The 15,786-nt window shown below is 40.5% G+C and overlaps 1 protein-coding gene across 1 annotated transcript in view; it reads left to right on the forward strand.

Moving 5' to 3' along the window:
* The window catches only part of LOC110592052 (aldehyde oxidase), a 74,087-nt gene that overhangs the window by 2,409 nt on the left and 55,892 nt on the right, over positions 1–15,786 (forward strand). The window contains exons 4-12 of the mRNA XM_044913618.1: positions 1,912–2,008; positions 4,227–4,335; positions 5,771–5,897; positions 7,672–7,733; positions 12,040–12,129; positions 12,802–12,882; positions 13,478–13,622; positions 14,502–14,594; positions 15,562–15,713. Coding sequence (XP_044769553.1) covers positions 1,912–2,008; positions 4,227–4,335; positions 5,771–5,897; positions 7,672–7,733; positions 12,040–12,129; positions 12,802–12,882; positions 13,478–13,622; positions 14,502–14,594; positions 15,562–15,713 — 956 coding nt within the window. The remainder of the gene's footprint in view (positions 1–1,911; positions 2,009–4,226; positions 4,336–5,770; positions 5,898–7,671; positions 7,734–12,039; positions 12,130–12,801; positions 12,883–13,477; positions 13,623–14,501; positions 14,595–15,561; positions 15,714–15,786) is intronic.

Genomic DNA, 15,786 nt, shown 5'->3' on the forward strand with positions numbered 1-15,786 from the left:
CCTACATTTTAGTTTTGTAGGCAGTGCACAGTTGTGGCGGTCAGAAGAACCAAATTCTTTCTAATCTCTGTTTTGGCACTAAATACGTTGTATAAAATGGAGAAACTAGCAGTGGGAATTAAAGCAAATCTTAAAAGGGCTTAATTAAGCATCCTTTAGAATTAAGAGTCACAATATTGACATTCTATCTTCAAGAACTAATCATCATGCCCGTTAGGAAAAAAGAGCACAGAAATCTTCTGAAATGAAAGTAAAAGAACCATGGAGAAATTAAACCTGAAAATGTTACCTTAGAAAAACTTTGTAAATTTAAGTCATGTAAAGAATGGATTCTTAACCTGCTATGCATGAACTCCAGTAGGCTTCCTGATGTCTATAGACTCCACTAACTTATATGCAGAATTATGTGACAATGGGAATTTGTACATTTTTATTCCCTCTAGAGAGAGTGAGACTCCCCAAAGAGTACACAACTCAAAAGGCATCAATGACAATGTTCTGGAAGTCATTCAAGATCTTTGGACGTAAAAACAATGGACACTGATTTCCTGGTTATCCATGGTACTAATGTGTAATATTTAAGATTTGGTTTACTTGTGAGTTACAGAAAATCCCAAATCACAGTAAATAAGGTAGAAGTTAAAAGTTTATTCCTTTCTCATTGTGTTAGTTTCAGTTCTCTTGGAAGCAGACACCAGAAATGGGATTAAATGTGCAAGGGTTGTATTAGGAGAGATGCCTGAGTGAAAGGAAATAGTGAGGGAGCTAGAGAAGGCTCAGGGAGACATTAAACCACAATGCGAGTGCCACCTGTGAAGAAGAGTGGATGAGGAAGCTGAGTGGGATGGTCCAAGGGTGCTGTGCAGTCTAAGGCATATTCATCAAAGCCATTGGGGGTGGCTGATAAGGACTCCATGTCTCTCCATAGAACTAAACCACTGGTGGGGAGCAACCCATGGGAGTCATGACCTCAATGAAAACTGGGGTGATAGAAATCAAAATGCAGCAGCTGGGTCTCTTGGTCATTTACCCTCCCATGTTGAAGGAGGTCTATGAAACACATTCTCATGGCTGTCACACTCACATAAAGGAATCCCAAAAGTAGGTGGATTAGGGCTAGTAAAGCAGCGTCACAACCTTATTAGGGAGCCAAGCTCCTGAGTCTTGCTGCCCTACCCTCCTCAGCATGCACCTTTCTTCTCATGGTCAGAGATGACTAACTGAAGTGTAGCCATCATATCTGAACTCCAGAAAATAGGAGGTAAGGGATGAAGGGGGCACCCCTCTCCTTTTGAGGACATTTTGTTCTGAAGGTCATACACAGCACTATGTTACCTCCCATTGGACAGCATTGTCATTAACCCCACCCAGCTGCAGAAGAGGCTGAGAAAATGTATTCTTTATTCTAGGCAACCACATATGTGACTAAAAATTGAAGTTTCTTTTACAAAAAAAGAATGAGAGAAGAGATATGAGCATACAAGTAACAGTTTCTGCCACCAGGAAGCAGAGAAATACAGTCAACATGGATAATAACACACAAATATTCCAAGAATGATTTACAATTCTACATTTTTCTTTGTATGTCATCAAAGATGCAGATAAGGATGAAGACAAATGTGCAATGTACTCATGCTTTCAAATATTCAGGCCTTTGTATGTACAGACTCTTTTTTAAAGTTTGGCCCTGTTTTGGCAATATGATGTCCAATTGTTTTGAGAGGGGGGAGATCAAATATAATACACAAATGGAAATCAGGAATCCACAAGATTCTAAATAATAGCAGCTAAGGCATCATTTGAACTTAACTATATATTCAAGAGTCTTTTTGATGGTGTTGTCCTCTAAGGTCAGAGCTATTCTAGAAAGAATTTTAGAAAACACATTATCTTTAACTATGCTCTTTCCAGTTCGACTCACAGGAACTAAGTATGGCTGTGGAACAGGAGGCTGTGGCGCCTGCACAGTGATGATATCGCGATATACTCCCACTGTCAAGAGGATAAGGTAGCTCACCGCAAAATCCAGACATGGTTGTATTTTTGAAGTCTTGAACTTTGTTTTATTCCTTCACTTGAGAAATATGGAGGAGCACCTACTATGCAACAAGAACTGTGCAGGCGTTGGGGGTACAATGATGAACAAGATAGACATGGTCCCCGGAATGTGAGTGGGTTAGAAAAAAAAAGTACCATCAATGAGGATAACATATGGTCAGAGAATCCCCTTTTGAAAATTGAAAGGCTGTCTGACTCCCTGTGCTGTCTGGGAAGGAAAGGAAGGGATGAAATAGCTGTGAAGAATAATGGCATCATCACACTTTTATATTACTGTTACAGCCTAGTAAGTGATGTCCTTGCTCCCAGCCTTGCCCCCTGCCCATATGATGAATTCCATACATCAGTCAGAAAGATCCCTTTCAAGTATAAAACACTCTCCTACTTAAAAATCACCAATCGTTTCCCATTACATTTAACATCTTCTCTTTATGTTTGATATTTATCCTTCTTCAGGTTCACCAATTTCTTGGATCTGTGGGTTGATGGCTTATATCAGCTTTGGAAACTTCTCAAGTCATCATCTCTTCAAATATTTACTCTCTTTCTTTCGCTTCCTCCCCTCCTCCCTCCCTCCTTCTCCCTCCCTTTATTCTCCCTCCCTTCCTTTGTCATTCCTCTTCTCTCTCCTCTCTCCCCACTCCTCTCTCTTGGACTCCAACCATGCATATCTTAAACCATTTACATCATTCTGCAGATCTCAGATGAGGGCTAAGGATCTGAGCAGTGGTAAGATTTCAGAGATCTGCCTGTATTCCACAGCCAGGTCACCTGCTTCCTGAACTCTGGGTGATCCCTCCCTGCTGTACAGCCTGGCTGCCCACTTTCTAGTTCACCAGGAATTTCTCTTTGCTCTCCCATCTCACTTCCATGCTCTGGGAGATCTCTTGCAGCCATGCCTCCCTGTCTTTAGCCTCTAAAGGATGGCAACTGCCCTACACTCTGTGAAGCCTGAGTGCTTACAGCTCTGTTCTCCTGCTTTCCCCCCAACCTTCCTCATCAAAGAGTCCATGTGCCTGGAGAGGTTTTTTTTTTTTTGTAGCACTCCTTCCCTACCCTTAGTTTTAGGGTATTACCCTCAGCACTCAGTGAAGTTTGGTGGGGAAGAGTTTGGGGAGTGTGCAGTCTAGCTTTGTATTTTAATTTGTTACATCAGCCCACATTAAAAATTTGTTGAAAATTGGTGTGGTTTCTCCCTACTCCTGTCTAAGGCAGATTCCTTCTCCTCCATCCACGTCAGAGATGAGGACAGCTATATCTCATCTCTCTTTTAAAGGGTTTGTACTTAATAGGGTTTAGGTCATTTAAGTTTCTTTACATACTCAGCATCTGATGAGTTTTTTAAAAACTATAATTATATAGCTTATATGGCTTGTTTGGGTTTTTAGAATGAGAGTGAAGGTCTCTTACAAGTTTCTAAATGAAGCCTTACAATTACCTACCTTGTGTGTCTCTCAACCTGGAATTCTACCATTTCTCCTATATTCATTATGCTCCAACCTCACTGGCCTTCTTTCTGTCCCTAAACACCCCAAGCTCATTCCTACCTCAGGGCTTTTGCATGTGTTGTCCCTCTACCTGGAATGTTTGCTCCCAAACCTTCATGTCTGGCTCCTTCAAATTATTCATGTTCCAGCAAAAATGTTACTTTATCAGCCCTCTTTGATCACCTTATAAATAGCAATGCCCACCTCACCTCTGCAACTCCTTATTCCCTTTGCCTGTGTCAATTTATTCATAGCACTTCTTACTATCTCAGTTTATGTATGTATGTATGGTCTGTGTATATATGTATTGTCTGTCTTCCCTCAACTAAAATATATACTCTACAAGGGCAGGAATTTTATCTGTCTTGTTGACCAATGAATCTTAGTGCCTCAAACTTTGCCTTGCACATAGTAGACACTCAATAAATATTTACGTTTAATTAATAAATGAATAATATTCTTCCAGTCTTTCTTTCATGTGTGTATATATGTATAGATGCAATACTGTTTAGAAACCTGTATATTTTGCTTCTAAAACATGTGCATGAGCTGAGGACAGGATGTATTTGCAAAGCCTGAGGCATCATACAAAACCTGCCATATTGGAAGTGCTGGGTGAATGCTCAGTCCTGTTTCCCCCTGGGTACAGTGTACTTTGTGCTTCTCTTTTGCATTCGGAAGCCATCATGCCACCAATGCCTGTCTGACCCCCATCTGTTCTCTGCACGGGGCTGCTGTCACCACAGTAGAAGGCATAGGAAGCACCAAGACCAGGATTCATCCTGTTCAGGTGAGGCTGTGCTTCTTCCTCATAGGGTTTCTGAGCTTCAAAAAGCATGACAAGCCACAGAGGTTAATGCAGTAGAACAGTCTGAGCCCTGCTGCTTGGTCACTGCCCGTACATGAAACTGAGCTTGAGGCTGGGAGTGACAACTGGTGTGGGTGTGTTTTATAACTGATTGCTTAGAAATATGCCTTTGGAAGACTAGAAGACTTTTTCTTTTGGAAGAAAACCCTGACGCTGCTGTGTTTGGGTTTTTTTGTTCTAATTGGATGGGGCCTATCCGTCTTTCATCTTCCAAACTCAAAAAACAAGAGCTGTATGCATTGAGGGTTATAATTTTTTTTTTTTTTACAAAGTGGAAAATAACCGGACTTTAAAGCTGGATGAAAATCTCAGCTCCCAAAAAGATTTGTTAAATATAGGACTTGTTCAGAAGACAGATAATAGGAGTTTTGATAAATCTGGAGGCTTTTCTCCTTAAGGCAGTAGTACCTTGTTAGAACTTTACCTCAAATGAAAGGGCACCTCAGGCTCCTGGCTCTTTAAATTATTTATATGTTGCCCATAAAAATGCTGTTGCTACTTGTTTTTATCTAGGTTAATGAAGGTCACTTATGAGGAGAGGATAGAAGAGAAAAAAGATAGAGACAACATAGAGAATACCCAAACTTCACATTTCCCTGGACTTGAAGGAATGTCGGGGACTGTTCCTTACCTCATTACCTAGAGGGAATGAATTCTGCCTGGACGCTCTTGTGGCATGTAACTGTTCCCAGCTGTGAGACATTCTTTCATTTAGTAGCTGCTGCTGAGCTCCTGGTGTTGCAATGTAGCCAGCAGACAGCTTCCAAAATGGGGTTGCACCTTTGAAGTTAGACTCCAAAGAGAAAGTGCTGGGAAGGAAAATGTTTGCTAGAGAAAGAGGCAATGTTTCCTTCTTGACTGTCTTCTGGATTAATGGTTGCACTTTGTAAACAAACGTCTACGTGCTGAAGTGATAGGGCCATCGTGGGCAGCTAGGCTTGGTTTGGTTTGGTTTTTTCAACGTGCACACACTTGGCTTCACTTCTCAGAGGGACCTAAAGGGGGTAAGCTTTGTTTCAGTGATTCCCATTCCGGACTACATATTGAAACCACCGGGGAATCCAAAAAATATATGTGTGTGCTCTTGGTGTGGGCTGCTTCTTGGGCCTTGGAAATTTTTAAGTTCCCCTGGTGATTCCAAAGGCTGAGAACCTTTAATGAAAGGTGAGGACCAGTAATCATAGCCACCCAGTCTGAGAAAAGGAGACATCTAGATGGGAAGGATTTTCCAGGGCCTCTTCTCCAATTTTATTGTGCAAACAAGTTGCCTGGGGATCTTGTCAAAGTGCAGGTTCTGATTTGGTGGGTCTGGGATAGGACCCAAGATTCTGCATTTCTAAACTTGCTGTGCTTCCAGGAGAGGATTGCCAAGTGTCACGGCACGCAGTGTGGCTTCTGCACCCCTGGGATGGTGATGTCCATCTACACATTGCTGAGGAACCATCCAGAGCCCTCTCTGGAGCAGTTAACTGAGGCCCTTGGTGGTAGGTTATATGTATGTGTGCTTTTGTTTTTAAATAATGGTGATGGTAAAAGGTGAAGTTAGACACTCACTGTGTGCCACATGCTGTATTAATCTTGTATAAAGGTTGTCTCATTTACTCTTTATGATATCTGTGTAACATAGGCGTTGTTACCGTCCCCATGTTGTAGATGGAGACACTGAGGTTTAGAGAGAATAATTTATTTCAAGTTGTACCACCAATAAGTGGAAGAGTTACTTTGTTCAAATTAGGATTCAAACAAGATCCACACATCGCACTTGGCTGATATATTCCTTGTCTCTCTTAATTTATAAAAGTCTCCTCCCTGCCTGGGTGCCTCAGTCCATCTTCCCTGTCCCCCCGCTCGTGCTCTCTCTGACGGTCTCGCTCTTTCTCTCAAATAAATAAATAAAATCTTTTTTTTTTTTTAAAGTCTCCTTCCTTTTTTATTGTTTGCTTATTTTTTTAAGATTTTATTTATTTATTTGAGAGAGAGAGAGAGAGCACAAGCAGGGGGAGCAGCAGAGGGAGAAGGAGAAGCAGGCTCCCTGCTGAGCAGGGAGCCCAACATGGCACTCAATCCCAGGACCCTGGGATCATGACCTGAGCCGAAGGCAGATGCTTAACTGACTGAGCCATCCAGGAGCCCCTACTTGCTTATTTTTACAAACATTGCAAAGCCAGCTTATTCACTTACTCTTGGAAAGGGTCCAGTTTTCTCCACATACCTCTCTCTCCCATCACTCTCTCCTATGGAGTGAGTGCTTTCAGAATCATAGTAGCTATTAGAGGACTTGTCATGAATTCAACATGAAATAAAAGAGATTGAGATCTTCTGGTGATACTTATTTCAAATAACTGTCTTTCTCCAGTCTAGAGTGATTTTATCAAGTTCAGAAGCTCAGTGTGTGTGTGGATGGAGGAGGTCTTCATTAATAAGATTCTAAACAATTTTTTAAAGTAATTTCACCAAATCCTGGTGTAACTCTCCATGGCTCTGTCTATCTGTCTCCCAAGGACCCTATTTCCCTGCCAGAGAACATGAGGTTAAAGCTCGTGTGTCTAGCTCTTCCACACACATGGAAGACCAGAGCAAATGGGAATATAAAGGAGAGATGCAGCACATAAACTGTCTCTTGCCTGATTTCCTTTAGATCCTGTTAGGCATTTGATCTCATGGCTGTTTATAATGGGAACAAAGGGTTTTCAAATTTGTGGGGAATTTGTAAAGAGTGAGGATTCCTGGGATTAAACCCCAGATAGCTTGCTTCAGTGGCTTTGTTTTTTCAATAAGACCCCAGATTTGGAGGGAGGGGGGTGAATGTGGGCTATGGACCACTGGGAGAGAAACGCTGCCCTAATGATTTATTGTAGATCAATTGTGTGCCCAGTCGTTTCCAAAGTTTCATAACTGCCTTTGCTTCTATAAAAGGTCTTTGGTCTGTCGACTGAAGCTTAGCTCTTGAACGTGCCTGTAGACCAAGTTTTTAGCTTGAAATCATTGTGTTCTTTGAGTACCTATCATAAGCGGAAGATACAAAGCGGCTTAGAGAGAGAACACACAAATAACTGAGTGGTTCAGCTCTACTTCAGGACTCTCAACCTAATATCCCAAGTTGCTGATGAAAAAGATCAGACTTTTTAGATTATGTAGACTGAAACGTCAAACGGGGCTTTCTTCTTGGATGGGGTCCGTACTTCCATCATACATTTGGCAGACGGTGCCTCTCTCTCCGTTACTTGAGTAACATACAGTTGAGTTTTTCTCCTTCAGGTAACTTGTGCCGTTGCACTGGATATAGGCCCATAATTGATGCATGCAAGACTTTCTGTAACGTGAGTAGAAAGGAATACAGTTCTTGAAGATTTTATTGACTTACCTATTTATTTGAGAGAGAGAGAGAGATTGAGTGCAGCAGTGGGGAGGGACAGAGGGAGAGGCAGAGAGAATCTTAAGCAGACTGGGCGTGGAGCCCTGTGCGGGGCTTAGTCCCACAACCCTGAGATCACATCCTGAGCCAAAATCAAGAGTTGGATGCTTAACCAACTGAGCCACCCAGGCGTCCTGAAAGGAGCACGTGTTTGAGTGTATTTTGTTCTAGTGAAACAAAGCGGTAGGGAGTACCAGATGTGATTAAGGGAACAACCATTGTTACGAATACAAGGCCCCTTCTTATCTCGGGCTCTGTGATTGCTGTTTGTTATTTGATCTCGGGCAGGTGCTTACTCTCATCTCAACATTGAGCTTGCCCTGATAGTCACATAATGAGCACATAAGCCCTTTGATATTGGCCGTGGGTCATTGTTTCGAGGGTTTTTCCTGATCCGTTTGTGTCAGGTGCCCTGCCCCCTGCAGCCCTCTGTGCATGCCCCTGTCACAGCAGTGGTTACAGCATGGTTTCATTCCCACTGGCTGTCCCATCTCTCCATCAGACAGTGGGCTGCTTGACAGTGCAGGCTGTGCTTCTCCAGGGCTGGTCACCACGCACCGATTGAGTAGCCACTCAGTCACTATGTGTTGCGTGAATAAATGAACAAACAACCTGGGAATGAGGGACAGAAGATTGCCCTTTGGACATTAAATTATGAAATCAATATGTCATAAATAAGAGCTGAGTGGTAGTCATAGTAATTGTTAATATATATCATTAATAATATATTAAATATTATTAATATTGTTAATATTTATTGCTGAGTGCCAGACTTTGTTGTAAGATTTTTACATATTTTAACTTGTTGAATAATCACTACTATTCAAATTTTCTCATAAGCTTAGTTTTTTTTATTAGAAGTTAGTATGGATATGTTTATATACACATGGTTCTTTTTCATAACATTTTGCAATATTGATTATGCATTCTGTTTCAACTGGCAGTCACCTGTTTTATTTAATAGTTAGTAGAGGGGACTTTGCTTCCTGCCTGGAATTTGCATTTCATCTCCAGCTTCAGCAACTCACCTCAGAAGACCAGCCCTTCCTGGGCTGGACCAGCTGCTTTTCCACCTAGGTGAGGACCAGTACCAGGCTTGACTCAATAGAGGTGTGACATCAGCAAGATGGTGAAATGGGAGTTTTCTACTCTCTTCTTCCCAAAGAACACCAATTTTCACAATCACTCCTGTGTAAGAGTGACTTATGGAAGTCGAGGAGTCCAGTGGAGAAATCTCATTATACCAGTGGAACAACAACAACAATAAATCCAAGATTGTAAGCATTGAAGAGAGTGAAGGGAACAGTTTCACTTTATGTGCATCATCCTTCCCCCAAGGTGGCACAGTTCAGTGCCAAGTCAGACCTTCTTGGCTCATGATTTATCCCATGGGGGAATGAGAGTATGTGAGTGGGTATCTGGCTTCCCCAGCTGTGTGGACACTCCCAGAGAGGCCCACTTCTTTCTCGCCCCATCCAGAATACTGAGGAGTGCTGGGGGCAGGAAAAGGTGGGAGAAGAGCAGCCAGGGCTCTGAGAGGGCATCAATAGAACATGGATCCTACTAACCACGAGCAACAAGAAAACATGGAAAGATAATTCAACAAGATCAGGAAAACAATACATGAACTAAATGAGAAGTTTAACAGAGAGATAGAAATAATAAAAAAGAGGCAAACAGAAATTCTGGAACTGAAGAATACAATAAATGGATCAGGAACAAGACAAGGATGCCCACTCTCACCACTTCTGTTCAACATAGTACCAGAAGTCCTAGCCAAACAATTAGGCAAAAAAAGAAATAAAAGGCTCCAAACTGGGGGAAAAGAAGTAAAATTGTGCACATGACATGATTTTATGTATAGAAAACCCTGAAGACTCCACCAAAAAAATTGTTAGGACTAATCAATGAATTCAGTAAGGTTGCAGGATGATATTATATTAAAACTCAGTTGTGTTGCTATATACTAACAAGCTATCAGAAAGATTAAGAAAACAATCCTATTTATAATAGCATTGAAAACAATTAAATACTTAGGAATAAATTTAACCAAGGAAGTGAAAGATCTATACACTGAAAACTATAAGACACTGTTGAAAGAAATTGAGGAAGACAGAAATAAATGGAAAGATATCCCATGATCATGGATTGGAAGAATTAATATTGTTAAAATGTCCATACTACCAAAATAATCTACAGATTCAATGCAATCCCTAACAAAATTCCATTAGCATTTTTCACAGAAATAGAAAAAAAATCCTAAAATTTGCTTGTAACCAAAAAAGACCCTAAATAGGTAATGCAATTTTGAGAAAAAACAAACTGGATACATCACACATCCTGATTTCAAACTGTTTCACAAAGCTATAACAATTGAAACAATATGGCACTGGCATAAAACAGACTCACAGACCAGTGGAACAGAATTGAAAGCCCAGATACAAACTCAATGCATATACGGTCAACTAATGTTTGACAGGGGTGCCAAGAACACAATCGGGAAAGGATAGTCTCTTCAATAAATGGCTTGGGGAAAACTGAATGAATTGTACCCCTACTTTACACCACTCACAAATGAACTCAAAATGTATTAAAGACTTAAATGTAAGACCTGAAACCATAAAACTCCTAGAATAAAACATAGGGGGAAAATTCCTTGACATTGGTCTTGGCAATGATTTTTTGGATATGAAGCCCAAAGCACAGGCAACAAAAGGAAAAATAAACAAGTGGTATTATCTCAAACTAAAAATCTTCTGCATAGTGAGGGAAACAATCAATAAAATGAAAAGGCAACCTAAACAGTGGGAGAAGATATTTGCAAACCATTAACCATAGGGAGTTAACATCCAATTATATAAGGAACTAATGTATCTCAGTAGCAAAAAAAAAAAGTAATTTGATTAAAAATGGGCAAAAGATCTGAATAGACATTTTTTTTAAAAAGACATACAGATGGTCAACAGGTACTTGAAAAGTACCCGACATCACTAGTCATCAGGGAATTGCAAATCAAAACCACAGTGAGATACCTCACACCTGTTAGGATGGCTGTTATCAAAATGTCAAAAGTTAAATGTTGGCAAGGATATGAAGAAAAGGGTATCCTTGTATACTGTTCATGGGAATGTAAATTGGTGCAGCCACTATGGAAAACAGTATGGAGTTTCCTCAGAAAATTAAACATAGAACCACCATAGGATCCAGCAATCCCACTTCTGGGTATATATCTGAAGGAAATGAAATTAGTACCTCGAAGAGATATCTGAACTCCCATATTCATTGCAACATTGTTCACTATGTGGAAATAACCTAAGTTATTCAATAGGTTATAACTTATATATAACTTATATATAACTTATAACCTAAGTTATACCATCAACAGATGAATGTACACACACAACACACACACACACACACACACACAGAGGAATATTATTCAGCCATGAGAAAGTAGGAAATCCTGCCATTTGCAACAGCATGGGTGAATCTAGAGGACATTACGCTAAGTGAAATTAGCCAGATAGAGGAAGACAAATACTGTATGATCTCACTTATATGCAGAATGTAAAAAAGAAAAAAAGTTGAACTCATAGAAACAGAGTGTAATGGTGGTTGCCAGCGGCAGGGACTGGGAGAATGAGAGATGCTGGTTAAAGGGCACAGGACTTCGGTTATAAGATGAATAAGCTCTGGGAATCTAATTTACAGCATGGTAACTATAGTTAATAACATTGTGTTGTGTACTTGAAATTTGCTGAGAGAGTAGACCTTAATTGTTCTCACAACACACACACACACAAGGATGGTAACTATGTGAGATGATGGATGTGTTCCTTAACCTGATTGTGGTAATCATTTAACAAAGTATGCATATATAAAACAATCACACTGTGCACTTTATTTTTTTTTTAAAGATTATATTTATTTATTTGTCAGAGAGAGAGAGAGCACTAGCAGGGGGAGCGGCAGGCAGAGGGAGAAGCAGGCTTCTCACTGAGCAGGGAGCCCGATGTGGGGCTCGATCTCAGGACCCCGAGATCATGACCTGAGCTGAAGGCAGATGCTTAACTGACTGAGCCGCCCAGGAGTCCCCACATTGTGTGCTTTAAATATATAATTTTATTTGTCAGCTATACCTCAAGAAAACTGAAAAAATACTTAGTAGAATCAGCAATAAATTCTCGATTATTTGTTTTTTCACCCACTAGACTTCTGGCTGCTGTCAAAGTAAAGAAAATGGGGTTTGCTATCTGGATCAGGGAATAAATGAATTACCAGAATATGAAGAAGTAAATAAGGTCAGTGAAATGTAAATTTTTTATAAGGCTTTCTCAGGACAAGGACAGAACCAACTTACTTTCAGGAAGAATAAATGGCTGCCTAACTTGACTCATTTGATGGATTTCAACATGTCCCCCCCTCTCCATTCTCAATCTTCATCCAAAAAAAAAAAAATCTGTCTTAACAACTTTATTCTTCATTCCAGATATTATTCTGGTTCAAGTACAACTATCCATAGGAGAGAAAACACATTGATCCCTTAATGTCTCTTAGTTTTTTTGTTTGTTTTTTTTTTTAAAAAGCTTTTCAAGTCTTTTTTCAAGAGCTAGAAGCAAAGTGAAGACGTTAGGGAAATGGAAGAACTGGCAGAGGGAGAAGTGATAGGTGGCAATTTGGGGAAACACTCTTGTTCTCAGCTGCTGGTGCCTCCTCTGTTTTCCCAGACTGCAAAGAGAATGTTTGCTCAGGAAGTTGAGCTTTGGAGGACCATTGGCGTCTGCACTGAGTTGCTAGTAACCAGGTCTGTGTTAGAGCCCTTGACTTAGAACCCAGAGAGTGTGGCTGGCCAGTCGGCTTTTTTTTCTGTCTGCTGTGTGTCTTTCTTCTTCTGACCTCATTCCACAAAGGTTTTAATGTAGTTAGAGTTGTCTGATGATAATAACTCCTGTTACTTTCTTTTTTTTTTAAAGACAAGTCCAAAACTCTTCTCAGAAGAGGAGTTTCTGCCATTGGATCCAACTCAAGAATTGATATTTCCTCCAGAGCTAATGGTAAGGCAAAGTTGAGCTCATTATAGAGGAATTCATGGTGAGATGTTTAGGAAGGGTATTGTTTATGGATCCTTTCAGAAGCTGATTGATTGGCAAATGCCATCTGCCATTCTTAACCCAAGGTCTAAATAGTATGGGACTAAGGCAGAGATGAGTGAATGAGGGTAGAGCCATCATGAGGGGATAGTTGACTGTTAAAGCAGCAAATTGTATCAATAAGAAAATGTCATGAAATGACATCACAACATTTATAAATGTAGATATGTTTCCTACTTCCAACTTTAAGTTTATTCTTCCATAGAATGGTTTGACAAAATTAAGCATATTAAGATATTTTTAAACATTAAAATGAATTCCTTTGAGATATAAAAGCAGCAAAGGTAGATATAAGAGAACAGTCTCCAGAAGGAATAAAATATTTTTATATGTTTAATCTGAACTCTGATTCCTTAGTAAAGCTTTACTTTTAGGTCACTTTTATTTTATTTTTTAAAAAGATCTCCATTTCCTTTCTCTGTTTCCTATCAAAATGGGGCAGAAACAGGTGAAAATGTTGTCATGAGATGATCTTGAATCCCTCTTGCTGTTTTAACAGATAATGGCTGAGAAACAACCACAAAGGACCAGGATTTTTAGTGGTGATAGAATGACATGGATTTCTCCAACGACCCTGACGGCACTTCTAGAAGCTAAATTCAATTATCCTCAGGCCCCTGTTGTCATGGGGAACACCTCTGTAGGTATGTAGAACCCCAGGGACCTCCTATAAGGGAACTGAGGAAAAGGACTTTGGAGGAAAGAACCTCATATATACATATTCTCAGGAAAAACAGTCTGAAAAAGTACTTTTAACTGTTTAGACTTGACTTCCTCGGGGTTGCTCAAGAGACTTTCACAACTTCCATGACATAAGTAAATTCCTATTGCCCGGAATCAGAGCAATGCGTAGAGTTGCACCCAGGAGATCTGCTTCATAACAACTCAGAAGTAGCAGTTCTAGTCAGCTGTCCTTTCTTTCCATGTGGCGATTGATCTTGGGCTCATATTTGAAGTTGCTCTTTGTTTCCTTTTTCGGTGGTATCCTGATAGATATGAAATGGTTTTCTTACACTGCAGCTACAGGGTCTCTCTGTTATGTCTGTTGTGAACTCAGTTTGACTGCCTACTTCTTTGAGGAATCTCCCAGTGTCCTCCCAAAGAGAATTTTGAGTATGCCACAAGTCCTCTCATACTAGTCAGCCAAGACTTCAAGCTGACCAGTTCAAAGTATCCTCCGAGTTCAGTGGAAGTCCATCTGGCTTGTCTCTGGGTGATTTGGCAATGAGCAGACCGATGGAAAGATCTGTAATTTTTATGTATTTAAAGATAATCACTTTTTTTGAGAGAGAGAGAGAGAGTGAGAGACTGTGTGAGCAGGGGAGGAGGGGCAGAGGGAGAGAGAGAACCTTCAGCAGGCTCCATGCCCGGCATGGAGTCCCACACTGGGCTCAATCTCACAACCCTGAGATTGTGACCTGAACCAGAGCCAAGAGTCAGACACTTAACTGATTGAGCCACCCAGGCACCCAAAGATAATCGCTTTTAATCACAACTTCAAAATTTTTTTTTCTAATCCTTAGGGCCTGATATGAAATTTAAGGGTGTCTTTCACCCAGTCATAATTTCTCCAGATGGAATTGAAGAACTGAATTTTGCAAACTGTTCACATAATGGTGAGTTCTTATGGTCCCTGTTTTCTTAGTTCACATTCATTAATCAATTTATGTCCTTTGTCCAGCAGACAAGCAGAAAAGAATTATTCCTAATTATAATATACAGAGATTCTCTCCTTATAAAAATGATAACACTCTGGAGGAGACCCAGGGAAGAATTCTCTATAGTTACATGAAATACTAATTGTCTGAATAGTCTACTGAAAAACTTTCTATGTCTGCCGTATCAGAGAAATATAGCAACTATCCAATGAAGGGTATTGTGCTAAGTCCTGGATAGAAGATAAAGATAAATAGAACACAGTCTTTGCTCTCCAGAAGCACAGTAGTAAAGAGAGCAGGTTTATGTATTGAGCAGCTTACAGACTGGCTCATCTCTTCCCACAAAGGAAATTGATTTATTGACAATGATGAGAAGTAATATAAATGTGGGTTTGGAGTCTAGCTCTGGGGTCTAATTCTTGACTATTTCGCATATTAGCTGTGAGAACTTAGTTGAATTCTGAATCTGTTTCTTCATCAGTGAAATGGGGCTATTCTCTCAAAGATTTCTTAAGATTCAAGGAGATTCTGTGAAGCATTCAGCATAGTAAAAACATTTAGTCTACATCACCTTCATCACTACCACCACCTCTACCTTCATCACCACCATCACCAGCACCACCTCCATCATCACCTCCATCACCTCTACACCTTCATCACCAACTCCATCACAACCCATCACCTCCACCTCCATCACCACCACCACCCCCATCACCTCTATCACCATCTCCATCACCTCCGTCACCACCACCACCATCACCTCCATAATCTCCACCCCTGCCTCCATCGCCACCACCACCACTACCATCAATAAGCAGAGCAGCAAGTATCCAGGAAGAAGATCCCATGTCTGTAATTTTGGTCTAATGACATTTCCAGGTCAGCAGTGATCACACTGCATTATTTATAAATGATTTCACTTCAGAGCTGACCTTAGGTGCTGGCCTCAGCCTGACTCAGGTGAAGTACATCTTGGGTGAAGTAATCCAGAACCTCCCAGAGGAGAAGATACAGATGTACCGAGCTCTCTTGAAGCATTTGAGAACTCTGGCTGGATCTCAGATCAGGAACATGGCTGTATGTATTTGATGATGGTAAACTCTGGCATACATGTCTTACATGACTATCTCTGACGAATCATGACATTTTT

This window comes from Neomonachus schauinslandi, chromosome 3, assembly GCF_002201575.2.
Source record: "Neomonachus schauinslandi chromosome 3, ASM220157v2, whole genome shotgun sequence".
Lineage (NCBI taxonomy): Eukaryota > Metazoa > Chordata > Mammalia > Carnivora > Phocidae > Neomonachus > Neomonachus schauinslandi.